At 56.0% G+C, this 26,787-nt stretch overlaps 5 protein-coding genes across 6 annotated transcripts; 3 read left to right on the forward strand and 2 right to left on the reverse strand.

Moving 5' to 3' along the window:
- Nucleotides 1–3,559: 3,559 nt before the first annotated feature.
- LOC309888061 (ectoderm-neural cortex protein 1-like) lies at nt 3,560–7,159 on the reverse strand. The gene has a single exon (XM_082780268.1). The coding sequence runs from the start codon at nt 6,873–6,875 to the stop codon at nt 5,106–5,108; it is 1,770 nt and encodes a 589-aa protein (XP_082636394.1). The 5' UTR covers nt 6,876–7,159; the 3' UTR covers nt 3,560–5,105.
- Nucleotides 7,160–8,839: 1,680 nt separating this feature from the next.
- Nucleotides 8,840–10,965, reverse strand: PEX11G (peroxisomal biogenesis factor 11 gamma). Its single transcript, XM_082780015.1, has 5 exons — nt 10,892–10,965; nt 10,629–10,817; nt 10,365–10,543; nt 10,180–10,230; nt 8,840–10,061 (listed from the first exon to the last, which is right to left on the reverse strand). Exons 1-5 carry the CDS (start codon nt 10,958–10,960, stop codon nt 9,836–9,838), a joined length of 714 nt encoding a protein of 237 aa, XP_082636141.1. The 5' UTR covers nt 10,961–10,965; the 3' UTR covers nt 8,840–9,835.
- Nucleotides 10,966–11,076: 111 nt separating this feature from the next.
- On the forward strand, nt 11,077–16,203 carry SAXO5 (stabilizer of axonemal microtubules 5; the record flags this gene model as incomplete). Its single annotated transcript, XM_082779914.1, has 9 exons — nt 11,077–11,605; nt 12,094–12,191; nt 12,375–12,469; nt 12,562–12,677; nt 13,023–13,138; nt 13,374–13,659; nt 14,275–14,360; nt 14,777–14,947; nt 16,138–16,203. The coding sequence occupies 9 exons, from the start codon at nt 11,077–11,079 to the stop codon at nt 16,201–16,203; spliced, it is 1,563 nt and encodes a 520-aa protein (XP_082636040.1).
- Nucleotides 15,758–20,978, forward strand: LOC309887827 (arrestin domain-containing protein 2-like). 2 transcript variants are annotated; one of them, XM_082779818.1, is made up of 3 exons: nt 15,758–15,878; nt 16,226–16,966; nt 19,794–20,978. In XM_082779818.1, exons 2-3 carry the CDS (start codon nt 16,702–16,704, stop codon nt 19,847–19,849), a joined length of 321 nt encoding a protein of 106 aa, XP_082635944.1. In that variant the 5' UTR covers nt 15,758–15,878; nt 16,226–16,701; the 3' UTR covers nt 19,850–20,978. The 2 variants fall into 2 exon arrangements, with proteins under 2 accessions (XP_082635944.1, XP_082635945.1); XM_082779819.1 differs by lacking the exon at nt 19,794–20,978 and adding an exon at nt 17,757–18,599.
- A 228-nt stretch (nt 20,979–21,206) lies between these two features.
- On the forward strand, nt 21,207–26,072 carry LOC309887826 (arrestin domain-containing protein 2-like). Its single transcript, XM_082779817.1, has 8 exons — nt 21,207–21,638; nt 22,253–22,319; nt 22,466–22,613; nt 22,957–23,059; nt 23,346–23,602; nt 23,952–24,111; nt 24,373–24,524; nt 24,628–26,072. Exons 1-8 carry the CDS (start codon nt 21,362–21,364, stop codon nt 24,679–24,681), a joined length of 1,218 nt encoding a protein of 405 aa, XP_082635943.1. The 5' UTR covers nt 21,207–21,361; the 3' UTR covers nt 24,682–26,072.
- Nucleotides 26,073–26,787: the final 715 nt, after the last annotated feature.

Raw genomic sequence — 26,787 nt, forward strand, 5'->3', positions numbered from 1 at the left:
CTCTTCTGGCAGCCGTAATAATGCCTCAGACCTATAGGAAGAGTTCCTAATACGAACTGAGGAGCGTGGATTTGGATAGAGTAACGTGGCTACAAGGTAGCCCTGCAGCACAGATCTGCGCAGGTAACTAAACTGCCCAGCTGCAGCAGCCCAGAGCTCTGTAGGGGCATATTTAAACTCAGGATTTGCATCTGTTAGAAGCTCGGTGCTGCCGCAGCCATCAGAGCTCAAATGAGCGTGGGTGTATCTGTCTTGGGCTTCAGTTCTTGCTGCAGCAGCCAGGTAGACATTCCTTTGGTGCGCACAAACACCTTGACTGACAGCATCATCGATAATGCTGTCACTCATCTCTGATGCACGTTCTCCACTTCTCACACTGAAGGCGTGATTTCGGGATGGACGGCAATGCCTACAGAGCTGCTACTTGCTCACACCAGTCTTCCAGCAGCTCCGCCCTGCCTTGTCTCTCTTTAAGATCTGCAGCTAATTAACCCGAAACCCAAACCACATTCTTTCTATTTGGATGAATCATTCTGAGGCCATAGGCAATGACCAGCTTTATGCTAAACCTTCCTCTTTCATGTGGCTGAGACATGGCTGATGGTTCCCATACATGCATCTGAGATTCATTGGCAAGCCAGATGCTTGAGGACAAACATGCACAAAGGATATGGGCTCCATGGTGTGCTCTGACAGTGGGAATGTGCTGGTTTCTGCCTTTCCCTTTCCTCAGCCCTTGTGACTCAAATCCGGTCTAATTTCTCATCCCAGAGATGGGGCCCGGCCCAAGGCTCAACAGACAAGGGATGTGGGGCCTGTCCTTGTGTGATGTCTGCATTGTTTGCTGCTTCTGGGCCCGTGGGATCTGGCAGAGGATAAAAGCTGAGCTCGCTTAGAGCTGGCAACACTGGAGTATGAGATGCGTGGTCCCTGGCTCTGGTACAGCGTTGCATGCACGAGAGACTTGAGCACGGCAGGGATCGCTTTGTTTCGGGGGTACAAGAACACAGAAACATGAAAGCACAACATTGATGTCCCTTTCCCATGTCAGAGCAGCGCTGGGTTTCTCCTCGCTGTGTGGAGCACGGTGTGATGCTAGACCTGAAGTCATCCCAGATGACTGCATGTGATACGCAATTCGTTCAGGCAGGCAGCTGGTAATGCCCTTTCCCCTTCTAGAATATCTCAATTCAGGGACAAAAATTGTGTAGTATCGTGCTTTGTTTTTCCAGGGCCACCACAAGTTGTCACTGAAACATAGCAATGTGTGCTCCAGTTCCTTGCTAGGTGCATGGCAGGTGTCCTGCAGAACATTGGAACAATCCATGGCTGATCTTAGCCAGGAAAGGGAATTTCTGTTACTGCTGTGCTGATTTTTTTTTTTTTTTTTTTTTTTTTGCAGTTAACGGCTCTGGCCATCCATGGTAGGGAAGGAAGAACAACTGCACTGCCTTTGCCCTCTGGCAGCAGGGGCTGCTGGGCAGAATGCAGCCACCAACCTAAGAAGCAGTGTAGCTCATGTCAGGTCAGGGCTGGCTGCGTATCTGCGTATCGTGTGGCCAGGAGGGAGGTGGCTTGGTCTGGCTGATGCTGTGTTTGGCTAGTGTGACTTGCAGGCGTTGTGCAAGGAGAGGAATGTCCACAGAGGAGTGATGTCACAGTTTGTTTTTTTGATTTGTTTTTCGCCCGTGAGCCTAGGATGCCCATCCTGCTGCCTTTTCAGATGTGATTGTGGGCTTGGGTCTAGCTCCTGCAGCTGGAGGGGCACAGCCACGAAGCAGGATTTTGGGCTAGGAGAAGAGGCCTGAGTTTGAACTGTGTTGAGGTTCAAAATGGGTTATATTAATTCAGGAGGATTTCTGTTCCAGTAGCGAAATTAACCCCTAAACCAAATTCAGCTGCAGCCCAGTTGGCCTAAATCTTCTCGCCGTGGCACTGAAGCAGCGATCGGATTAATGCATGGAAATGTCAGACCGGGAGAACAGGTCTGTGATGTGCGGAGCTGGGACTGACGTGCGAGTGGAAAAGGTGTCTCGTTTTCCCCAGGAGCGCTCCCCGCTGTGCTGGGAGCTGGTTCCTGCCAGGAGGAGGTGGAGCTGGAGGGCCAGCACGGGGCTTTCTGCCAGATGACAGAAGGATGAAGGCGATGAAACGCGGCTCTTGCTGTCTTTGTTGCCAGCAGTGGGGAGCCACTGCAGAGCAGCCCAGCCCAGGTGTGCTTCAAGTGCTGGTTTTCCCTGAGAGGTAGTTAGCTCTAAGCACAGTTTGAAATGAGGAAGCAATTCCTAGATGCTAGCAAAGCCTTCAGCAGAAGGGCCGCTAGTGAGTGGCCCCAGCAGTGCTGAAAATGCTGCGAGCACGGCTCAGATAACAGCCCAGCGTCAGGAGCAGAGAGCAGACAGAGCTAAGTTGCTAGAAGCAACTTTGTCCCTGGTGCAAAAGCCGGATGTGGCCGGGAGCCAACATTTATTGCTCGGCAGAATAAATAAAACAGCTGTGCTCAAATGGCCATGAATGAAACCTCAGCTCCTCTGACTTTCTGGGTAATCGGACTTTGTCCGACCTCAGGAATAGCTGTAGATGTCATAAAGGTGAAGCAGCTCCCAGCAGTTATAGGAAAGGTGCTTCCTGCTGGTCTCCAGTCCCAGCTCTGTCCTGTTCTGTGGCTTTCCCCTGCCTGCACTTGCATGTGTGAGCCACAGCCGGGCTGGAGCTGCCCCACACCGCAGCTGCTGCATGGGGTGCTCCAGGCTGGCTTTGTAGGGCCGGCTGTGGGTTCGTCTCCCTGCAGGCTGTTGGCCGAGCTTCCCGTGGGGTCGAGGCAGCCCAGCGGGAGTGAAGGGGAAAAAGCCCAGCCTGGGGGCTGAAAAGAGCAGAGGCATCAGCAAACAGGATGGAGGTGAAGTCGTTTTATCTTCTTCAGCCACCACGAAGAGGGCGGCTTTTCCTTCCAGTCGTGCCAGTTCTTGCCCACACTAGCAGCTAGGGATGGCTGTGACGTTGATTTATTTAACTCTGCCTGAAATTGAATAATTGCTCACAAACCATGCTTCTGTGGCGAGACATTTGGTTGCACCTTCAGTGCCTATTTCCTCTGGCCATGCTGATTCCTCTGCCTCACACCGCCCACCTTTAGTAGAGCTATTCCTTCCTGCTGCTGCCCCACAATTGCCTGCAGCAGGCCCAGAGCAGGCAGCACCCTGGGAGAGAAGTGGCAGCTCTTTCCTCTGTGCTTTTGGGCAGCGAGGAAACCAGCTCCACTGAGGATGAGCAGGTGAGGGCAGAGAATAGCTGAAACTTTGGAGTTTTAAACAGGTTTGTGGTCCTTCAAAGCAGGAAGGCAGTATGAGAGGTGAGCTTTTCTTTGTCCTGTGTTTGTCCTGTTATCCCTCTCCTGCAGATTAAGGCTTGGACTCTCCCTCAAAGAGCACTCCCTCAAGCAGGGAGTGCTCTTTGCTAATTTTACTAAACATTTATCTCCAGTGTGGGCTAGGAGAACTTTCAGATTAAGCATACAGAACAGGCAAGGGACACAGTGAGTTTTATTCAGATTTATTAAAGAAAGTCCAGGCTAAGTAATAAACACACACAACTGCTGTATAAAAAAAATATATAAATGTACAGAACTAGCCCATGGGCAAAGTACTGTCACGTGTTAAGACATCTCAGGCAACTGCCTCTGGTGCTGACTGCCTTCCAAGTCACAGCTATCACACAGCAGCACAACCCAGAGCCCACTGCCAGTTACTTAAGAGCTTCCTTTGTCCTTTCCAGTAAAAATATCACTTAAAATATTAAAAGAAAGAAGTACAAAACAATCCTCTGGCTCCCAGTCAGAGATCACGAGTGAGCAGACAACTTGGAAACCTTGTGCCCTCTCAAGGGACAGCACAAGCTGCCAGTCCACAGGGGCCCCTCTGTGCTTGTCCCCTCCCTGATCTGAACGAAGGGGATTTACAGAAGCGGTTCAGAGCCAAAGCTGCGCTGCCCTGAGCCTTGCTGCTGCTAATGAGATCTGTACAAGGGCTGGCATCCAGGAGAGTTCAGATTGCTGGGTAGCAGGGAGGCACTCCTACTGCCCGTGTCTTCTGTCTGGGTCCTTGGCGAGGTACAACTGGCAAAATCAGGTGTGAAGAGAGCACTGAGACGTGCGCACTAAACACAAGAATGCTCCCCAGGGCTCAAAACCAAGAGAAATCTGCTATTGTGGAATGACTACTGCTTCTTCCCCTCTGCAGCCAAGAATTTTCTAGAGGTGTTACAGATTATCTTATTAAACAAGTTGGTTCAGTTAGCAGATCTCTTGCAAGGGGAAAAAAAAAAAGCAGGGATCTGTGATTCACTGGCATCTTTTCTGCCAAAAGTATCTAGGAAGGTTTAATTCCAGTTGCAAACTTTTAAAAAAAGTTAATTGCTGAGTAGCAGGAAAGAAATGGCTTAAAGGGGACACCAGAGAGTAATTGGACGTGGAGAAACCCTATGTTTATATGTAGACAGGGCTTGTTTTACAGATGCAATTACCAGCCATCCTGGGACTAAATCCCAGCTATAATCTTGTTCTGGCACCAGCTCATAGCCCTCGTGTCCCACAAGACATTTGGGTGCCACTAGCAGATTAACTGTGGCACCAGGAGGAGGAAGCTGTGCTAAAAGCAGCAGCCAGCCCCTCGTGGCACCGCACCGTCTGCCCGAGCTCCCCCCAACAGCATGTGAACACAGTGATCGTCTCGACGAGCTTTCTGTACTTTCTGTACCAGGGACACCCAATCCTGCTCGCAGCTAGCATTCCCCAAAATCTTTGCATAGGCCAAGACTCAGGGGAAGGACTAGGACGCCAGGTTAAGTGTCTTGTTATTTATACTAATCTTCTCCCCGCGGCATCTGAGCGTCTAAAAAGATGCTCTCTCTGGCAGGGTTTTGGATCTCAAACTACCAGCCTAGAAGCACATTTCTGGAGCCGCTGCCTGCACGAGGCTGTTCTCTAGGACAACTCCAGCCAGGATCACGGCACATCTGCCCTTCAGAGTCTGACCCTCACGCAGCACAGGGTTAAGGAGCAGCTCTCCGTTGGCACGCAACCATTTACCTCCCAGCTTCTCCGCAGCTCAGGCAGAGAGGTACTTCCAGGTGCTGACGAAGGCAGTGGGGATCAGGGAGTAAGGCACCGTTGTAACACTGCTCCAGGTGTCGGACGAGGGGTCGTAACAGTCCAGCGTCTTGCAGCGCTGAGCCCCGCAGTAGCCCCCCACCACGTACAGCCTGTTGCCCGACGTAACGGCACGGCAGCTGATGCGCTTAGTGGTCACGTCCCCGAACTTGGACCACTGGAAGGTGTCACTGTGGAAGCGGTACGCGGAGCTGGCAGAGAACTCCGTGTCCCCCCCGATCACGATGATGTGGCTGCCCACCACCGCCGCGGCCGTGTAGCGCCAGGGCTGGGGGCAGCTGGCAGGCACTGTCCAGCGGTTCTGGCAGGGGTCGAAGCACTGCACCTTGGGCAGCTTCTCCTGGTTTGCGCTGGTGCCACCGAAAACAAACAGCTTCATCTTGGCCCCCACCACGGCGGCGTTGCTTACGCCCTCGCGGAGAGGGGCCACCAAGGACCATTTGTCCAGCTGGGGGTCGTAGTGTTCGACTTGCTTGAGAGAGACGGAGGGAGAGGCCGGGAAGGCGCCGCTCCCTGCCGTGTGACCCCCCACCACGTACAGACAGTTGTCCAGCTCAGCGGAGCCGTGGCCAAACCGCGCCACCAGCATGGGTGCAGCCTTCGCCCACTCGTCATGGAGGGTGTCGTAAACCCAGACATCCTTGGAGGCTCCGTTCTCGGAGCCTTTGCCACCCGTGATGTACACTTTGCACCCGATGGCGCAGGCGCTGCACTCCTTGCGGGGGCTTGGGATGTCAGCACGGGGAATGATCTCACGGGTTTTATGATCCAGCATGTAAATCTTGTCGCACATGAAGGTCTGGCCACCGAGCAGCAGCAGGGCCTGGCTGACCTTGCGGGGCCGGGCACAGCACCCCGTGACAAGGCCGTCGTTCTGCAGGATCTTCATTTTGCATCGTACCGCGTCGGCCACGATCTCCTCCCCCAGCTTGTGGCTGGTCACCAGCTTCTCGCAGGCCACCTGCTTCCGCAGGTAGGACTCAGGGAGAAGAGCCAGGCGGACGGAGCGCAGCAGCTCCGGCAGCACTTCGTGGCGTCGGGGCAAATCGTACCGGATCCAGCCTATAACAGCTTCGTACACCAGGGTCTCGTCCTCTACCTCCAGCTCCTCGCTCTCCACCAGCTCGAGCAGCTTGTCTTTGGGCAGGCGGAGGAAATCTTCGGTCTTGCAGAGCGAGGTGAAGTTGGCCAACGCCATCCTCCAGGACAGCTCCAGCAGCCGCTCGCAGCAGTGAGCGTCGGACAGCAGCAGCATGTTCAGGCAGTTCCCCGGGTAGAGGTTCTTCTCCAGGAAGTCGGCCGAAGCATCCCGAATATCCTGGAACTGCAACATGTCCCCGGCCTCCAGCAAGGACTCCGCGTTCTCCTCGTTGATCAGCACGCGGGCCGAGTAAGCGTAGTCCAGCAGCAGCTCCAGCACCTCGGGATGGAGGGAGTCGTGGAAGTTGACCTCGGCGTCCCTGCTCTCCTTCAGGCCCCCGCTGAACATCGCGTCGAAGTAGCGGCTGCAGGAGGCCAGCACGGCGCGGTGGCAGTGGAAGGCCTGGTTCCCGGCGCGCAGCACCACGTCGGTGAAGAGGTGCCGCTTGCGGAGCAGGTTCAGGTGGGTGAGGAGGCTGTCGGCGTGGCCCGGCTTGTGGAAGAGCTGAATGTTCATGGAGCCGGAGCTCGAGCGGGATTTCCGGTTCTCGTGGCTGCTCACGGACATGGTGGGGAGGCTGCTCCGAGGCGGATAACCGGAGAGGGACCGGGAAGAGAGGGGGGGGGGGGTCAGCGGCGAGGCTCGGACACCTCCGGGTGCGGGGCGAGCCCCGCGGTGCTGCAGCTGAGCGGGGGCAGCGCGGTGCCCGGCGACCGGGGACCCCAACGGGGACGGAGCACGGGGCCTGCCGCGTCCTGAACGGGTGGCGCTGGGCAGTCCCGGTGCTCCCGGTGCTCCCCCTTCCCCCGGTGCCGCTCCTTACCGGGCTCAGCCCCGGAGCCGCCTCCGCCCGCCGCGCCCGCCGCCCCGCTACTGCCGCCGCGCCCCGCAGCCGCCGCGTGGCCGCCCCGCCGCAGGCCCCGCCCCCCCCGCGGCGGAGCAGCCAATCAGCGCCCGCCGGCGCCCGCGGCTCGTTCTTTGTGAATGAGAGCCCCGGGCCGGGCGCGCGCGTGCGCCACGCGTTAACCCTTTCCCTCCCGTCGCCTTCCTAGGTAGTAGGGTGGCGCCGGGCAGCGCTGCCCCCACCTCTCTCCCACCCCTGCACCCGCACCCTTGGGCCAGCAGCACCCCTCCCTTCCGCAGCAGGCTTCCAGCAAGCCCGGGGAGGGGAGCGGCACGCCAGATCTGCCAGCCATAAAGCGCGGCTGCGGCTTTGTTGGTTGTCGCCCTGCCATAAAGGGGCCATAAAGCAGGAGCCACGATTCTGAGCCGTTATCAGCCACCCGCGCTATCTGCTCGCGGCCTTTCGCATCGCGGCTTGCTGACAAAGTGAGGTCACGGCCGGAACGAACCATCCCTGCTCAGCAAATGTTTCCTGCGTGGGGCAAGGCAAGAGCTGAGTAGGGCTGAGGGATGTTAACAGCGAAAAGCAGCGGCAGGTTCCCTCCTGGGAATCAGTTCTGCCCTCGTTAGACCTCGTGCAAAAAAGATAAAGTCAGCTGCAGCAAGTGCTGCCACGGAGTCAGCAGCTAGCAGCCGCCACCAATAGGTGCTTAAACACTGTGGGTGATTTGGGAGCCAAACGGTTCAACAGGACAGCAGTAGGTTCAGACAGCCCCACACCCGAGAACCTCCTGGGCTTTATTTAATGTCCACAGCTTAAAGCTGCGTGACAACACAAAGTGCATAACACAAGTGCACTTAAGCCAGTTTACAGCATCATTTCACTACATTAAAAGCATGATTTGTTTTTACTACTTCTGCATCAGAGGTGGTTTGCATAGGCACAGTTGTTTTGTGTTTTAAATCACTGTAACTGCACCTTGTCCCATGCTGAGCAGCACAGCATGTCCCGAAGGAGTGGTTTAACCAGGTTTCAAACGCACGCATATAGGATCTGACAGATTTAAAAAAAAAAAAACTGCTATGTCACAGCTGGTGACATCTGAGGACAGGACTGAGCAACAGCCACAGCTGCCTGTAAGCAGCCGTGCCCAGGTGCTCCACCCGTTTTGAGGCAAGGCTTGCAGTGTGATTACAGAAAGAGCCTTTTCCAGATAATAGCTGCCAGCAAGCTGAGTCGTGCTGCAAGCAAACACCTGCAAATCTGCCACCAACTCCTGAGTGAAGTCAGTAAGACACCCCCTGTGGCAGAACTGGCATTTAGCAGGGTGAAGGTCCAGATAAACAACCAAGCAGGGCAGCAAGGACAGGGCAAAGGATAAAGAGTATCAAGCCCTTGCTATGCTCTTTGAACATCGGTAGCAGAGAGTTTCCCCTGTCCATGCCAAAAAAAATAGCTAAACGTACTGGAAAGGTGGTCTGTGTGGAACTGAGGCGCATGGAGCACAAACACTGCTCGGACTAAGCAGAACTGTTTTCAAAAGATGCAGCTATGTGAAAAGCTGAAGCAGTCAGGTGCTTTGAATTATTCTGCCAGAAGAAAGGCGGGTAGCAGATGGTCTCTGCCTGCCCTTGGGGGTGCTGCAGCTAACACAGCACAAACGTGTTTTGTTGCCTAGAAACAGTTTGGGGCTTTCTACAGCCAGATAAATAACATTTGTCTAGTTATCAAAAGTAACGATGACTCAAGGCCACTTTTGAAGCATTCATCTCATTTATTATTGGCACTGCTTAGAAATATGACTGTAAAACGCATTCTTGCATTGGTTTGACCAGTCCTTTCAAAAGTGATTAATAGATTTGTTTCTTTTTTTAAAAAGTCAGTTGGCTCTTACAGAGCTCGGTGGAAGAGCTCCACCCGGTGGCCTTCCACAAAGGCACAGCTGAAGCCTCTGCACTTTTTTTTGCATGTTCTGGTTTAATCGAGAAGTCTCAATTCACAGTATTTATTCATAAATGAGTAACAGAGGCTGGAAGAAAGCTTAGTAAGGCACTGCTTACAGCTGGTGTTTCTTTCCTGTATCACCTCTACAGAAACACAACTGTCATAAATTAAACAGCCCACAACCCAGCAGCCTCCCTCTGCCACCTGCTCCTCTTTGTGCTTTGGGCATCTGCTCTGAGCTCAAGCACCAAAATATCTGACAGAGAAGCTTCTGTGACAAAGGTCCCCTCCCTGGCTCAGATGAGGCACCAAGTGCTGAGCCTGGGGCTTGAACTCGCAGAATCCATCCCTGGGAAGTTTTGAGTAGAAGAACCGTGGCCATTTCTCCACCAAACACTGACTTTGTGCTCTTTTAAAGGAGAGAAGACCAGAGGATTGTGTTTGCCTTTTGAAGTACAGGTTGGAAGGATGGAAGTGAGTACAACTTTCTTCCTCTATGTCATCAACCCTATGAGATTTCTCAATTTTCAGAGGATTAACCTGAAAGATTTCTCTGATGAGGAGTTATAAAATGTGTTAAACATACATGATCCTCTCTGTAACAGGGACCTCGATTACAGTCTCAATTACAGGATGCACAGAATTACAATCATCGATAGCCAGGAAAGTTAAAATATACCCTGCCTCAATAAACGCATTTTTACCATGTAAAAACTGGACTCCAGAGGCTTAACATGGCTCATGCAGCTCCAGAATTACTCTCTCTAGATGCCTGGTAGATACCAATCAGGGAAGAGATGGTCCCCAGGAGTCCTACTAACCACGGCGGAAACTGCCCAGCCCAAAGAAATCCTGGTGGCAGCCAGTGGATGGCATTGGCGAGATCTGCCATGTTACTGATGATGCTCAGAACTTCACTCTTCACTTGGGCTTTCATTTTCTTTCGATCCTGTGGCGAAGATGTACTGTTGAAAGCAAGAATAGTGTTAGTAACAGCCCAGAGTGTAATAACAGTTAATGATGGCTCATAAAAGAGAATAAAAATATTTGGGTTGAAACAGACGTAAAGACAATAAATCCTACCACTTCTGCTGCCTCAGCTTCTTTCTTAACTGGAACAAAATTCTCAAGGATCTGAAAACAAACAGATTGAAAGTTATTTCTCCTGTAGCATGGAAGGGGAGAACTTTACTCTAGCGTTAACCTCATCCGTGAGCATCTCAGGGGAGAGGCGCCTTCGTTTCATCCCGCTCCCCAGCCGGCCTTACCGCAGGATGCCCAGGAGCAGGGACAAACCCCAGAGCCTGGTGCTCGCCTCCCACCACTTGCTCGAGCTGGCGGGGACGATGCCGGCGTCGGCAGCCCAGGCGACGTGCTCGCAGGGGTAGTAGAGCTGGTCGGCCACGTTGCAGAGCACCGAGAGCCCGCGCACCACCGCGTCCTCGTCCTGTGGGGAGCACGGCGGCCACACCTTGACACCCGTAGCCCATCCGGGGCTGCTCCCAGCACTCCCACCGCCGCCCTGCGCTCACCTTGGGCCCCAACCCGTAGCCGTGGCTGTAGCTGAGCATGGCGAGGTCGTCGAAGAGCCGCAGGACGGTGCGGCAGTGGCTGAGCTGCGCTGACACGGCCAGGAGGCTGCCGGACAGCCCCGCTGCGGGGCTCTGCCGCCCTCCCAGCGCCCCGCCAGCCAGCTGGCAGCCATAGCAGAGAGCGCGGACCTGCGGGGGCACAGCCCGGTGAGGAACAACCGGGATCGGGCCCTGCCCGGCCCGGCCGCCCCCCCGCCACTCACCGCCCGGTCCCGGCCTCGGTAGGACTCGAGCGCGGCGACCAGGCCGCAGAGCCCCCCCGCCGCCGCCATGGCAACGCTTCCGGGTTGGGCCGCGCGGGGCAGGCCGGGAACATGGCGCAGCGCGGCCGTTGCCATGGTGACGAGGCCTAGTGGCTGCAAGGCTCCGTCGAGGCCTTCGTGAGGGGATGGCGGCTTCGTGCCCTCCCTCAGCCCCCAGCACGGGGGTTTCCGTCCCGCAGGGATCCCGCCTGCAGCTAGGAGCTGGTTGTAGAGTCCCCGAGGAGGCCGGTCGGCCGTTTTCTCACGTTCAGTACCCCCCTTTCTGGGGGGTTTACCGGCTGGCGCCGGCCGCGCAGCCCCGCAGCGGGGATGTGCTGAACCAGAGGCTGGCTGTGGGCAGGGAGCTGTGCTCTGAGACGCGTCTCGCCTTTCCAGAGAAGCCCCTGGAGCCGGTCACCCCCATTGTGCCCCCAGCATCATGCGTCCGCATGCACGCGGACCCCCGCATCCGGGTCCTCACCTCAACGACAAGGGAGAACTACCCCTGTCCTGATGTCCCCCCCCAGAGACCTGCCCTTTCCAAAGCCCAGGAGTGGAGCGATAATGTTCTTTGTGGAGACAGAGAGAAAATAAGGCTCCCTCCGTCTGTCTACACCTTCTCATATCCAGCACATGAGATCCAGCCTGTTGCCAGGGCACGTCATGTGTACAGGGGTGAGTTGTCCTCACAGTCTAAAGGGCTGCGGGGATTTTTGGTGGCATGGCTCAGAGGCACGCTGCAAATAATTAAAGCTGTTACAACGATTTGGGTATTTTCCTTTCTGATTTCATAGCTGAATAAATCAACCTGATGCTCATAAAACAGGTTTATTTGTGCTAACTAGAGCCACTCACCAGCCAAGCTTTTCCTGCAGAGAACATCTTTGCTCGCTGTAGCCTCAGATGTTGCAGTTCTCACACCAAACCTGCATCACTTCTGATGCACCACATCCACATTCTGCGATCCTGCAGTTCACCTTGTTGCAATCTGGTGTTCATCATTTTGCTGTTTAACTATACTAAATTGATTCAAGAGTACAAAAATGCTAAAAGAGCAGCTGCCTTGCAATTGCAGCTTCAATATCACGAATATTTCCTTACAGTTGTAAATATACCATTTTTAGAAATAACACCATTCATTTCCCCTTCTGGCTGTTTGGCAGGATGTCCTATTAAAGGGGATGGACGATCCTATTACCACACTTCTTATCAAGCACAGTTTAAAGGTGAATGGAGTCCACCTGTAAAGCCAAGTGAAAAGGTAACAATGAATTTGAGGAGGACCAGGACACAGTTAAAGGACATCACGTTGCCTTGTTGAATCCTGTACTGAAAGGGGTGTGATTTATGCATGTGAAAATCAGAGGGATGGAAAGGCAGAGGTGGGAAACACGGGGATTGTGCTTTAAGCAGCAGTTCTGTAGCTCTGTTGGCTTCCCTTCAGCACATGTCTCGTATTAAATTTGGGGATCCAAGAAGCAGTGGATCTGTGAGTGAGCAGAAACATGCCTACACTGTTCCAGACAAGAGAAAGCACAGGTATTCAGTAGGATAGCCTGTCAGGCATCTCCAGGAGTTGGTCCTTCTGATGAACATTGCTATTTAAGCAGCTCATATCTGATATCTTGCAGGGTCTACGACAAGGAGCGTGCTGTGTTCCAGATCCACCACACAAACCTGCAGCTAGGGGATGGTTGCACCAGATTTTCCACGTCAACATCAGAGCTCTTCCCAGTACACAATCTAGGTAGGGTAAGTCTGTGACACAGAGACAACGCACAGACTGCTGCTGATGTTTATAACCAGCTGAACGGTGGGTTTTATTGCTTGTTCTTAATGATATAATTATAAAAAGATACAATACATGGATATTGTATGTATACAATTTTATATTTCTAATCTTTTATCATTTTTGTGTACTCAGTACCAGTATCCTCACTGTGAGGTTCAGTTTCATCCTCACCCTACTTCCCTGGCAGGTTAAATAGCTGTATTTATTCCTGTGCTTTATTGCATTTGGAGAAACTGCTGTAGCTATAAATCATGCAGAGGATGGAGTTTCTCTGACATCTTTCATTCTTGCCTTTGCCAGAGCCTGTAGCTGTTGCTCGTCCAAACAGAAATGCCTCCTCCATCCCCAGAGGCGACGAAGATCCTGAGAACCTTGCGCTAGCAAGAATGACTACGACGCAGTTCTTCTACCCAGAGGTCTGTTCCCAGCTTTGCAGGTGATTCTCTGGTGGAGAATCTCTCCTTTTTAATGCACACTCTTCTGGCACCTCCTTAGGCCAATATTGTCTCTTCTCCCCTTTCCACACTGGGTGGCAATCCTAGACTCTGGGCTGCATGAGTCCGATGTGAAAATCTACATGAGTAATGTGAAACAGGGCACCTCTCCCAGCTACAGCCTATTTCTGTTAAAGCCAGCTCTTGTGTTCTCTAGACTGGCAGGTGGAACTTCTCACCGAAGCCTGACTTGCTACTGCAGAAACATCAAAGCAGCATCTGCTTAGGAGCTGACCGTTCAGGCTCCTGTTACTTCAGCACAACGCAGCAGTCAGACTATCAGCCACCACACCAGACCCAGAGGGTGACAGGAGGCAAGAATCAACGTGGCAGCCACATCCCCTTCGACTACCACAGTAAGATTAAGTTGCTCAGACTGTCGTGGTGCTGGAAGTCTTGCTTACCCATCACCTTGATGCCTGTGCCAGCCGTAGTCATTCACTGTTACCATACAGCAATTGTTGGCATATTCAGATGGTGACATGAGTGATTTCTGGGACATGAACCAGTGGCTTGACCTTTCTCCCTTGCTATGTTTGTGTTTTGAAGTTGCCTTGTTTTTGTACTCGGGGGAGGAAGGAAAGGATTTGAATCAAAAGCTTTTGCAACCTCAGGAAGAGATGCAGTTAGAGCTGGTCGTGGGAGGCATTAAGAAAATCCTCCTGGCATTGCCTCCTCTTTCTGGTGGCCAGTATTCTGCAGCTGAGAGAGGTCCCTTCACACCATGTATCTGTTTTTAATCCATTTGTTTTACTAGATGTGGAACAGATCACAGCAGCAACTGCTGTTTTCATTGGACACATAACTACTAGATGGAATGATATTCCTGTATCTTCCATGTGATTTTCTTAATTTATCTCCTCACTCTGAGAACTGTCTGACTGCAGTTGTATGCTGGCCAAAGGTTTTCAGTGAAGTGCTGACTGCAAAGTCTGTCTTTGCCTCTCGTTAGTGGAAATGCATGCAGATCTGTGACTGCAAGTCAAACTGCAACGTTTTCTGATGTTGCTTCCTAATTTACTGGCTTGCATTTTCTTTTTACTTCAATCTGTGAGCAGATGAAAGTCCTGTCACAACCACGCAGGCCATGCTGGTCCCACACAGACAGCAGAAACGACAACTCTCTGAAGACATGCTACAGCAGGTACAGCATTAATAGGCTTGCATTTAACACGGGCAGGTTAGGGAAGCAGGATTACACAAAGCGAAGCTGTAGCCGCCCCATTAACATCATCAGATTTGATGTGTGCTCTTGAGCCATTTAAAATGGGACAGTCATGCATCAAATCCTGTCTGTATCCAGTCTTTAGAAAACGCGCTGTGGGGAGCAGAGTTGGAGCTGAGAAAATCTTTGAAGAGAGGGGAGGGACAGGTGACTAAGACCTAAGCCAAGGGAGGGGAACGCTGGAGGGAGGGGGAAGGTGCTTTTGGTCCTCCCAGAGGATCAGAAGGGGAAAATCTCAGGCATAAATTAGCATGTCCAGAAGTGTCCAGTCAGGGTAATGTCTGCCTCTTCCCCAGCTCTGTGCCCCCACACTGAAAGCCCTTCTGTCTCCTCAGATGAAATGCTCACACTTGGTGCTACCCTGGAGGGCGCAGGACCTCTTCAGCACAGAGCAGAAGGATGCGTTCACACCTAAGTACAGAGGCCCAGCAGAAATCCAAACAGGAGACTCCCAAGTGAGCCGTGTCCCACTGGGGACCCTGAAAGGATACTGCCCCCGGAGGAAGGTGGTCTTTGCACCATGACGTTCCCCCTTTCTCGCTGACTGCCCAGGACTTCCTGCGCTATTGACTGCCTCTGTGTTGTTTTACCTAGCTCTTCTGGTGCCCTGCTTTTGGCCCACCTGTGTGTTATTACAGGTAACATTTATTTCAAGAGTTGAATGAGGACACAAAGTGTTGTGACAACAAGAATAAACATCTGGGGATCAGCCCAAAGACATGGGTGACACATTTCTGTGGGTTGCAAGACCCACAGAGTGCCTCCGGGCAGGTGCTGGGGCAGGAGGGAGCAGGTGGGGTAGGGGAAGCTCGGAGGAAGGGCAAGAGATCAGAGGCACTGTCAGGGCTGTATGTGGGCTGGAATCTTCCCTTGTTATCTGTTTAGATTTTGGTGTCAAGGCCTGAAACCAAAGGTCAGTGAACAGTAGGACAGAGAGGTAGCCCTCCCCAGCTTATGATGAGTGGGCTGTTTTCCTAGCGACGAGCAGTGTATTTTTGTTGAGTTGATAGCTCACGTGGATTTCCTGAATGCTGAGCTTGCACTAACTCTGTTTGGGCTGTAGATATTTTGAAGCTGGATCCGTGTGGGGCGGTCAGCTCCCTCCCCTGGGAGGCCAAGTGAGCAGGGTCAGCTGGTGCCTTGTCACAGCTGCCACTTCACAAGCTCGTCTTGGCCTTTTGATGCAGACAGACTTGATTCATGTGTGCTGCAAACCAACACCGAAGCATTCGAGCAGGCATTACTGAATCATTTCCAATCGCTGCGTTCTGTACGTAAGCAGGGGCTGGGCCCACAAACCCCTTGTGTTTTCCTCTTGGGATTTGACTCTGCTTCTCTTGGGAAAGGGACGTTCTGTGCTCCACACATACTTCACAGAAGCTGCACACTCAAGCCTTGCAAATTCCCACAGGCACCTCACATCGGTGTCTTACGCCGGTAGGTTGCAAACACCTCGATTCAAACGCCTAGATTGCATCACTTGGTGTAGTAACAGGGACTCGCATATGCCACGGGTCTGCCCCATAGCTTTTACGTGACCCTGAGGTGGCATTGCCACCAACTGCACTACTGCAGGAACAGCCGTGGGTCACTGGGGTTGTTACGTGGTGAACATCAGCCTTGTGGTGGTCCCAGCTGGCTGGGGAGCTGCTGCTGGGAGGACCCTGGGGTTGTTTACTTTTTTTTTTTCACGTGGATTTTGATGCAATTTCAGACACAGAAAGCAAAGCTGGCTTTTGGGGTAAGGGCCTTGGCTTTCTAAACCCCTCTCCATCCACTTCCAGAAACGCCTCAGGGATGCCTGAATTTGGGAAGGCCGAACAGCCTTTCTGTGCTCCCCCCAGTGACATGAAAGCTGCCAGCGCGGCTGGCGCTGCATGACAGCTCCCTGCGGACGGAGCCACCAGCACGTACCAGTGGCACATCAACAGCGTCTGTGACTCAGAGATAAGACAACGTCTGACGTTGTTGCTTCTTCGGCTTAAAAACGCGTCACTCGCCTCCACGGCCCCCTCCTCGGCGCTGCACCAGCCTCGCACACGGGGTCAGCACTAAAACATCACCATAAAACGGGGTCTCAGTCCGACCTTGGCAGATCTAGGCCTGTAGGGCTGGGCCTGTAGGGGCAGGGATAAATAGGGATTTCGGGACAGCCTTTGCTCTTTCTCCCCTTCCCTGGAGGGCCGCAGAGGTGCCCATCCCGCTTGCCCAAAGTGGGGACAGCCTCGCGGAGCTGCCTGGATCATCAGGGGCAGCAGCGATGCAGCCCCTCAGGCGTGTGAGGAGCTTGGTGGTGGAGCTGGAGGACGGGCGAGCGTGGGGTGCCTACGGCAGCGGGGAGCTGCTGCACGGCCGCGTGCGGCTGGAGCTGCGCGGTGCCCTGCGGCTGCGGGCGCTGGAGGTGTGCGCTCGCGGCCGCGCTTTCGTGCACTGGCTGGAGAGCCACAGCGTGGGGCTCAACACCGTCTACCATGACTACACAGCCTTCCAGACCTTCCTGTACCGCCGCTGCCAGCTCATCCCCGGTAAGGTTGGGGCTCGGGGGTGGTTCTGTGCTAAAAGGTGTTGGGTTGGGACCCCCGTGGGCTGCAGGCACCCCCTCTGGGCAGGTCTCCACCCTTCCCGTGAAGGTCGGTGCCACCTGCAAGCAGCAGCATCCCTCTCGGCCTCTGCCAAGGGTTTCTTTGCTGCTGGTTTTGGGGGGGGGGCGGTGAGCACGAAAGGGTTGTGGCTTTTGTTCTGTTTGCACAGGGAAGTGCAAATAGAAGTGTCTGTTCACAAGCGTGGAAAGAGCACTTAGTCGCTCAGTAAATATTTGTTTCCAGTTTTCTGATGCTGGAACCGCATGCCCAGCTGGCATGTTGCTTGGACCTACTGCATGAGGACAAGCCACCTGAATTATTTGCCTAGTTGGGATGAAATGCTCCAGAGCCAAGGGATACGGGACGTCGCAGCTGTCCATCCGCTCCTTAACTCTGCCTTACGAAAGCGCTTGTCTTTTATCCTCCCCCACAATGGCATTGTTACAGCCGTGGCTCTGTGCTTCCCCTCCTCCCCTTTCCGATGCCATTTTATTGCCTGTCCTGCTTGGTGTCCGAGGGTGCCTAATGCTACGTACTGAGGGCATGGCGTTGTGCTGGAGCAAGGGCCCAGCTGGCAAACGTAGAGCTTGCAGGAGCGATGGCAGCTGCTGCTCTGGAGGTGTTCTTGCCCCTAGACTGCACTTTAGGGCCATATTCCCCTTTTCTGGATGACTGTGCCTAGCCACCTGCTCCAAACACCTGCATTACTCCCGAGTTTCTGTCTTTTTGGCAGCGGCCCTTCTGCGCTGTGCCTAAGGATGGCCCCTTGGCAGCTGCGAGTGCGTTAAGCGGCCTGATGACAATTAAGGATGTGGGAGAAGCCCGCGCCCTGAACTCCAGTGGAGAAGATCCTGAGTGGTCATCACACTGTTTGGATGGTGGCTGCCTTAGCTGTAAGGGTATAGGGTGAGTTTGATTCCCCGTTATCCCTGCAGTGGATTTCTTTAGAGAAGCCACGAGCTGCCGCGAGCATGTTTGCACTCTGCTGCGAGGACTGGGTATTATCCAAGCCCCCGGAGCCGGCTGGAGGAGGGCGCTTAGCCAAGGGCTGGAGGAATTACAGGAGCTGCTTGGCCTTGCCAGCACCCTGCGCTCCCGTAGCTCGGAGCTAATGGCTTCTGGCCCTCGCCTGCTGCGTGGGGAGAGTTTAAGTGGGCTCCGTGGGGAGCAGGGAGCCTCGCCAGAACTTGCGGGCTGTGATTTTATCCTCTGTGTTCACCAAGTGATTCCTTCTCTCCTTTGTGAGAGGGACACGGGCCTGTGATCACAGGAGTGCTTTAAGGAGGCTGTGGGTTGGGGAGAAGCGCTGCTCTGCGGCCAAAATCCCTTCCTGTGGATCCCACTGGGCTCCTGCTCTGTCCCCCCCGTCACCGGTGGCAGCGTGAGGACGTTCCTGGGGTCGGCTAGCGAGAGGCTGGTGAAAACGTGCCATCATCTGCAGGCCCTGTGACTGCTCCCTTGTTGCTTCTCGATGAGATCAACTGTGTCTGCGTGGTGTTTAAAAAATGCAGGTTTTGTCATGGTAACAAGGCAGTGCAGAGGAGGGAAGCCAGGCGGAGATAAGCGCCCTCCGCTCTGCTCTCCACTCAGCTGTGACTTTATCTGCAGTTTCCTAGCAGGGTGGTGAGGGCTGGCACGGGGGTGCTGTGCTTCGAGACGTGAGAAGGGGTGGAAGAAGGATGTTCGGACTGTGTTTCAGGGCCATTAAATGTATATTGTGTAAACAGGGCACAGGAAGAGAGGAAAAGATAGGGCTTTCATGGGCAAAGCCAAGGCCCTGGCTGCTGCTGTATGAGGTGCTGTGAGAGGGGCCTGGGAGCTGCTGACCCCGGCTGCTGGGCAGAGCCCTGCGTGGCTCCAGAGCTATCGGGGAGCAGTATCAGGGTCCCCAGGGTGAGCTGGGGAAGGAGAAGCTCCTTGAGAACCACTGCCAGCTTCTGCTGGAGCTAATTTCAGCCTGGCCAGACTCTAGATGGGGCTGATGAGTTGGAGATGGCTCCTGCCTGCAGCCCGGCCGCCTTTCAGCCGGTTGTGGGCACGAAAAGCCCTGCGAGCTGGTTGTGACCCTGGGCCCTGCAGCCGGAGGTCCTTGGGGAGAGGAGAGACCCCCCCACCGCCACCCCAACCCCTGGTACTGTGGGTCCCGGGCAGGTCGCAGTGGGGCTTCGCAGCCTCGCGAGCGGCGGTGGCTGCGGCACGGGAGGGAGGTTTGCAGAGATTCGCATCCCGTGGGCGACGGCTGAGTCACAGGCTGGGGGCTGCGAGCTGACGGGCTGCAGCAGGGATGAGAAAAGCACAGGACGGAGCCGCCTCGGCCCCACTGCAGCTCCAGGACCCCCCCCACCAGGACCCACACGGCCTCCGGTGCCACCGTGCATCGCGGCGGGGACACCGGGCACCTTCCCGGGGCTGCCGTCACCGCCTGAGTCCTGCCGTGCCGTGCCTTCCTTCCTCCTTCCCCGTTGCTGTCGGGCTCCCCTCGCAGTGTTTGCTCTGATTCATGTTTGCTCGTGGCAGCAAACGGGCACGTACGCAAAACAAAACGCGGTCCCCTTCCCTCGCGGGGGAGGCAGACGTTTCCAGTCTGCCTTTGGAGGCAGCTAAAGCGTTGCGAGGCTCCAGCCCAGCTCATTTTCAGGGGCTGAGATCAACCCGGTTCAGCACAGCGGGACTTGCCCAACACGGCTGGGAGCAACTCGAAAATCCTCAAGGCTTTCGCAGCCAAATGCTGAGTAACATTTTAATGCCTGCCTGTTTTGTCTTATCCCAGGCCCGTGCCCGGGGTGGAGAGCTCTGCTGCTTCGCAAATGTGACAATCATGATTAAAGTGGAAGCTTCTGAGGCTGAGTTAACCCTTTTGGAGGGGGCACGGGCCACTTTCTGCCCCACTTCTCCCTTTTACAACATCTCTGGGTGCTGCTAATGGTGGCGTCCGTGCCAAGAACCAACAGCTCCCTGTTTTCATGCCTTTACCCCCACCGAGCACCAGCAGCAGATGCTGCTGACGGAGCGAGACCCCTGCGCTGCCCACGCAGATATAACTTGTCGCCGAATTTTGGAGCAGCCCCACACAAACCCCAGCACGAGCTGGTGGAGAACCAGCGCTTCCCTGGTTAAAAGGCGCGGGGAAAGATGCATTGCTCACTGTGTAATTGCACAAGCTGAATGGGAGCCAGTACTTCATTTCTTAGAAATAAGCGAAGCGATGTCCCAGACCAGCTTTCCCTTCACCGCCAGTTGGCCCGGCCCTGCCGTGCGAGGAGCCGAGATCCAGTTGCAGCCTGTTCTGACCCCTGGGAATGGCTCTTGGGAAAGACGTGAGCGCGTCTGTGTGCGGCGCCCGGCGCTGCGGGAACGGGACGGGAAGGCGCTGCCGCTCCGAGGCGCGCTGATCGAGGGGGGTGAGGAACCCCCCGGTCACAGCCGCCGGCTGCGAGCCTGAGAACGAGGAGTTCTGGGGTGTGTGGGGTCAGGGACACGGCCGTGATGGGAGCCAGAAGCCTTCCTCACGCGGGGACAGCAGCACCGCAGCAGAGAGGGGCTGATGTACGGGGGGCAAACGCCGAGCTCACGCACGGGTCTTCTGCGGGGTCCCTGCGGGGCTGGCGGCTCAGCCCCCATCCTCATCACGTCCTGCCCCGTCCCTGCTTCATCCTGCACCATCCCTTCCTCATCCTGCCCCATCTCCAACCCATCCTGGCCCCATCTTTGCTTCATCCTGCCCTATTCCTTCCCCATCCTGCCCCATCCCCAACCCATCCCACCCCATTCTACCCCATCCCTGCTTCATCCTGCTCTCTCTCTTCCTCATCCTGCCCCATCCCACCCCATCCTGCCCTATCCCCAACCCACCCTACCCCATCCCCGACCCATCCTGCCCTATCCTGCCCCATCCCTGCTTCATCCTGCCCAATCCCACCCCATCCTACCCCATCCCCACCCCGTCCCCGACCCATCCTGCCCCATTTCTTCCTCACCCTGCCCTATCCCACCCCATCCTACCCCATCCCACCCCATCCCCAACCCATCCTACCCCATTTCTCCCCCATCCCACCCCACCCCCGCCGCCAGCCGAAGCCTTGGACACCCTTCGGCCACCCCAGCCCCGCAACCTCCGAGGTGCCGAGCTTTGGGGAGCCCCCATCCCACCGAGGTGTGTGTGTGGGGAGGGGGGACACGGAGGGCTGGCGGCCACCCTTTGCCCCCTCCCCCTTGTTTTTCAGCACCCTCCGGGGCCGCCCCGTCCCGCCCCATCGGGGGCCGCCCCCGGGCGCGCCGGGCACTTAAAAAGCGGAGCTGCGGGGCGGTGAGGTTAGGAGCTGGAGCCGCCATCTCGCCATGCTTTTCGATCGGCTCAAACGTTTCGCCATCGTGCTGGAGGGTGCGGAGCGAGGGGCTCCGGCCGCTTTCAGCCCCGGGCAAGCGGTGGCCGGCCGGGTGCTGCTGGAGCTGGCGGCGGCGGCGAAGCTCGGGGCGCTCCGGTTGCGGGCGATCGGTGCTGCTCGAGTCCACTGGACCGAGTCCCGCAGCGCCGGCTCCAGCACCGCCTACACGCAGAGTTACAGCGACCAGGTGGAGTTCCTCAGCCACCGAGACACGCTGCTGGCCCCGCCAGGTACCGCGGGGGTCGAGCTGAGATGGGGGGGGGGGAGTTGGGGCTGGGGGCTCCAGGGTTAGGGTGAGGGTTGGGGTTAGGGTTAGGGTTGCAGCCCGGCTCTTGGGGAGCTGGGGACACCCCGCTTGGGGACACCTTGCTTGGGGACACCCCATTTGGTGTCCCCCCCTTCCCTAATCCCATCCCTGGTGGAGAAGCAGCCCTAGGGAGCTGCATTCTCCAGAGCCCCAGGGGTCCCAGCCAGCCCCACCGAGCACGGTGGGGTGCAGCCCTGCAGGGCACAGGGTGCTCGGCCACCCTCCTTAGCTCCAAGTGCCCAAGCTGCCGTTCTGGGCAGCCGCAGGGTGAAGCAGAGCCCACCCGGGCAGCCCCCGGCTCCCCAAGGCACTGCACGCACAGGGGTGTGCGGAGAGCAGAGCCCGGTGCCCGCGGGACGTGCCTGGCCGCGGGTCACAGCTGTGTTGTTGTTGCTGCTGCTGCAGTTTAACCCCGGCAGAAATATTCCAGCAGTGTCGTGCTGCTCCTTCCCTGCCTGCGCTGCTCCGTCACCGATTTGCTCGGGGAGGAAGTCCTGCAGATGCGAGATAATCGTCTTCAATCTGTTTTGCCCACAGACAATGGTGAAGTCACCGTCCTGCAGGCAGGAAGGCACGAGTTCCCCTTCACTTTCCAGCTCCCGGAGTAAGTTCGTGTTTTTTGTTGCCTTAATGTAAAGGGGAAGAGGAGCTGCTCGGTGCATGACACAGGTCCTGGGGAGGGCGGACGGGGCACCTCGGAGCTGAACCTTTCAGCAGAGCCCTCCTGAATTGCTCCCTGCTTGTACACAGGACCCTGGCTACCTCCTTCGAGGGAAAGCACGGCAGCGTGCGCTACTGGGTGAAAGCCAAGCTGCACAGACCCTGGTCGACGGTGAAGAAGGTGAAGAAGGAGTTCACTGTGATCGAACCCATCGACATCAACACGCCTGCGCTGCTGGTGAGCTCCCCCTGCTCCGCCTCGGGGCTGCAGCGTCTAAAGCTTGGCCAGTGCCTAAAGTGAGCTTGTCAAACGTGTCACGGGCCTGATGTCCAGAGGGAATGTTTGTCCCCTGTGACTCGTGCCCTCCAGCACTACCTGGGCTGGGCCCCGAGGAGCACGGAGGTCATCTGTGCCTCCTGTTTTTTTGGGAACTGAAATGCATTGCGAAAGCATCTTGCATAAGATTCCTAGGAACTTGCTGATGCTCCCCGAGCAGGTTGTCAGCGCCAGGGAGGTGTTCGCTTTGTCTTTCATCGTTTCTTTCCAAATAGCTCAAATATGTCCCTTTATTTTTTTCCAGGCTCCGCAGGCAGGTGCTAAGGAGAAACTTGCTCGTGCCTGGTACTGTAATCGTGGCCAGGTTTCTGTGACTGCCAAGATAGACCGAAAAGGCTACACCCCAGGTGAGCACCCCACCGTGCTGGCGCCCTTCAACTTCTGCAGGCCCTGGGGTAAACCTTGGTGGGAGAGGATTTGGGCTCACTGTGAGCTGGGCTCTTGCCTTCTGGCACAAAATTAGAGAGCATTAGGGCACTCACCTGATGCGAGCGGCCTCCTCGGGACACGCTCCCGCTAGACGAAGCCTTGTGCCAGCCAGCAGGACGAGCCCTTGGTGATCCTGTGCAGGAATTCCTCGGGCAGGACCGGGCTCCGTCTCCCCTCCTCCAACACGCACGTCTCTTTTGGCAGGTGAGGTCATCCCTATCTTTGCTGAGATCGACAACTGCACGAGCCGGGCAGTGGTGCCCAAGGCGGCCATCATCCAGACTCAGACCTTCATTGCTCGGGGCACCAAGAAGCAGAAGAAGTCGGTGGTCACCAGCATCGTTGGCGACTCCATCGCGGCGGGGAAGCGGGAAGTGTGGCACGGGCGGGCGCTGAAGATCCCACCGGTGGGGCCGTCCATCCTCCAGTGCCGCATCATCCAAGTGGAATATTCCCTGAAGGTGAGGGACCTGGCGGGGACCAGTGTAGAAGGTTCAGCTCTCGATTGTGCTCCCCGTCTCACCAGAGCTGTGCTCATCGTGGGTGCTGGTGCTGAGCATTTTGGGGCTGGTGACCTGTGTGAGGTCTTGGGTTCCTCCCGTGCAGCTGTGGCTGCGCTCCCCATGGCATGCAGGGGGTGAGGGCTTGTGCTGGAGTGTTCACATCTCCCTCTGCTTCCCACCACAAGAATTCCCTTCTGGAATTCCCTTCTGGCCAGCTTGAGCTGGCGCTCTGGGGAAGAAAGATCCGCCCCTCTGGATTGGGAAAACACCAACAGCTAAGTTTCCCTCTTGCCTCCTGTCTCTGCAGGTTTGCGTGGATATTCCTGGGACGTCCAAGCTGCTCCTCGAGCTGCCGCTTGTCATCGGAACAATCCCACTGCATCCATTCGGGAGCCGCACGTCCAGCGTCAGCAGCCAGTACAGCATCAACCTGGACTGGCTGAGCACCATCCCCGAGCAGCCAGAGGGTGAGCATCTCCCTGGGGTCTGCCTGGGTGCTGCAAACCCCCCTGGTCAAGCTCCTCATGATAGAGAGGGGCAGAGCAAGTTCTCAGCCTTGCCTCTTGCTCTGGGACTAGCTTTTGCTTTTTTTGACTTAATTTTTCAGTTGTGGGTTCCCTCTGAACTGGTGCCATTTACCCAGAACTGGGAGGGTTTGGGAAATAGTGAATTAGAAGCCATTTTACCTGCATGTTCTGGTCCCTGATGGCTTTTTTTCCTCTCTTCAGCTCCCCCTGAATACTCATCAGTCGTGTCCAGCCCGGAGGCTGAGCAGAGCCTGGCTCCGCCGTGCCCCAGCGAACTGGGCGGTGTCCTGGAAGGTCCCTTCTTCGCCTACATCCAGGAGTTTCGCTTCCGACCACCTCCACTGTATTCAGAGGTAACAAATCCCCCAGCTCTGCGGACCTGGCCTTGGGGACTGGAGGGAGATGGGGGGGATGTGACCGCTGCCGGGGTTCCTGACTTTAAATTCGGCTTTGCAGATTGATCCAAACCCACCGTCAGACAACATCCGTCCACGCTGCATGACCTGCTGAGAGAAGCGCCTCGGATGTGACTGACAGCGTGACAACCCGTCGGGTTGAAAGCTTGCACCCTCGCAGCCCTTCGGTCTGGGAACGGCGCCCGAGCGGCGGCTGAGCGACCAGAGCTGCAGTGCTGAGACCCCGTCCGTGATCGCTGCCCTCCGTGCTCCTGCCGTGACTGTCCCACGGGGTGACACCGAGCTGCAGGGCTGGCTGGTGGCGTGGACTCGTGCGTGGTAGGAGAGCACGTGTGGGACCCTGCGGTGTGAGCAGCTAGGTGGGACGCAGAGGGTTAATCACCGCCCCAGCATTTTGGGGTTCGGATGGGACATTCGGCACGAGCCAAGATTGCTCTCACCTTGTCTGCAGTGGCTGTGCTCTGGCAACTCCTGTCACGGAAAACAGGAGCTTGGAGGTATTTTTCAGGATTACTAGAGAATATTTTATAATCTTGTGCTGAGTTCATCCCGTGGTGGTGCGGGTGCAGCCCTTCTCCGGCAGTAGCTCACCAGGGCTGCAGTGTCCTAAGAAAGTAACAGGCCTTTTTCTGGCCAGATGAAGCAGAGCCTTTGTCCGCTGCTGAGAAATGTTGCCACGAGCCTGGTGATGCCTGCAGGGGGAATGGTTTGAGCTGCCTCAACAGCCTGGCCAAAAATGTAAAGACTTCCATGGATTATTGTCAGGGCGGAGAACTGGGGGGATGAATTTGTTTCCAAAGCAGCAGAGATCTGTGGTGGCCTTTTGGTGCCACTTACCAAGAATGTGGAAGCTGGTTCCTGCGTGCCGGCCTGAAACCTGCACCATGTGCTGCTGCCTCCCCCCAGGCTGGGGCTGAAAACCAGCCCCCCGCCTGCAGTGCCACCACTGGGGGGTCTTTCTGGGCTCCATGGTGGCCAAGGAAATGAGAAAGAAGTCTGCTCCGAGGCTGGCAGCAGCCACAAAAGCTGATGGGAGATGTGGAGCTGAAATGAGCCCTCCAGGGCCCGGAGACCTGCTCAGGAGGGGCCTGATCCTGTGCCCGCAGAGGGGCCGGCAGCCCCGGCACGGTGAGGAAGGCCCAGCAGCAATTTGTGCTGCTGCTGTGGGAGCTGGGTGCTGCAAGGTGCCTGCTGGGGCTGACCCCACACCCTCTGGCACCATCTGGGCAGGGTTTGGGGGCTGGGGACCTTTGCATTCCCTCTCTGAGACAACCCCGATGAGCGCCCACGGGGCTCCATGAGGAGCCAAAGCCAGGCGTGCCTCAGCCTCTGTGCTGGGACCACGCTCGGCTCACTGGGGCTTGCTCAGAGGACTTTTTTTTTGTATCTGTGAACACTTTTATAACGACCACTCTTGTCTGATATTGTTCCTTTTGTACGACTTTCGTTGGGGGATTTTTGTTTGAAATAAATTCTTCACACCCAGCTCTTGCGTGGCTCTTACACCGTGGATGTTTTTCTGTTGTGCTGTTCCTGCTGGACCCACTCTGCCTGTGCTTCCCTGGCTCCTGTGGCAGCTGGGGGGTGTCGCAGGTGAGCAGGAGTGCTCTGACCCTCACCACATCGCCCCGGGGGACCCAGCTCCATCCCACTACCGGTATTAACTGGCCTACTGGTATTAACTGGGTCAGGCGGTCAGCGCTGCCCTCCAGCACCAGTTAGGGGCTCGCAGCCTGTCCCAGCCCTGGGGCTGGTGCTGAAATTCCCCAGCTCTCATGGTCGGTGTTGGTGCAGCACAGCCCGAGGCCAGGTAGCAAGGCCACGTCCTGGTGCTCTGCTGAGACCCAGGGGGAGAAGGGTGAAGTGTCCTGGATCCACGCTCTGCTCCGTGCCTCCAGGCAGCCTCGTTCCTCTTCCACCACCTCCTTAGTGCCACAAGCGCTCTCCCGTTGTGTTTTTCTGTGTTTGCTGCTATTTGTGCCTGGGGGGCCGTGTCTGTCCTCCATCCCATGGGGCCCGCTCGGCTCCAGCTGGGATGTGCCAGCTCCCGCAAGGGCTGCGAGCGGCTCCTTCACCTGCTCCCTTTGCACTGAGCTCTTTTTCTGTTTGTTTGTCCTGGCGTTTCTGCGCTCCACATCTCTGCTGAGCACAGCAGATTTACAGCATGCAAAACAGGGCTCGGGTCAGTTGGGTCAGTTAT

This window comes from Aythya marila (assembly GCF_965140915.1).
Source record: "Aythya marila genome assembly, chromosome: 27".
NCBI classification, from domain to species: domain Eukaryota; kingdom Metazoa; phylum Chordata; class Aves; order Anseriformes; family Anatidae; genus Aythya; species Aythya marila.

Coding starts and splice junctions, on each gene's coding strand:
- LOC309887826 (XM_082779817.1), top strand. CDS start 21,362: ATGCTTTTCGATCGGCTCAAACGTTTCGCCATCGTGCTGGAGGGTGCG. Junction 22,320..22,465: donor TTCACTTTCCAGCTCCCGGA/GTAAGTTCGTGT, acceptor GCTTGTACACAG/GACCCTGGCTACCTCCTTCG. Junction 23,603..23,951: donor AAGTGGAATATTCCCTGAAG/GTGAGGGACCTG, acceptor CTGTCTCTGCAG/GTTTGCGTGGATATTCCTGG.
- LOC309887827 (XM_082779818.1), top strand. CDS start 16,702: ATGCAGCCCCTCAGGCGTGTGAGGAGCTTGGTGGTGGAGCTGGAGGAC. Junction 16,967..19,793: donor CCGCTGCCAGCTCATCCCCG/GTAAGGTTGGGG, acceptor GTCTTATCCCAG/GCCCGTGCCCGGGGTGGAGA.
- PEX11G (XM_082780015.1), bottom strand. CDS start 10,960: ATGGCGGCGGCGGGGGGGCTCTGCGGCCTGGTCGCCGCGCTCGAGTCC. Junction 10,818..10,891: donor ACCGAGGCCGGGACCGGGCG/GTGAGTGGCGGG, acceptor GTGCCCCCGCAG/GTCCGCGCTCTCTGCTATGG. Junction 10,062..10,179: donor AAGCTGAGGCAGCAGAAGTG/GTAGGATTTATT, acceptor TGCTTTCAACAG/TACATCTTCGCCACAGGATC.
- LOC309888061 (XM_082780268.1), bottom strand. CDS start 6,875: ATGTCCGTGAGCAGCCACGAGAACCGGAAATCCCGCTCGAGCTCCGGC.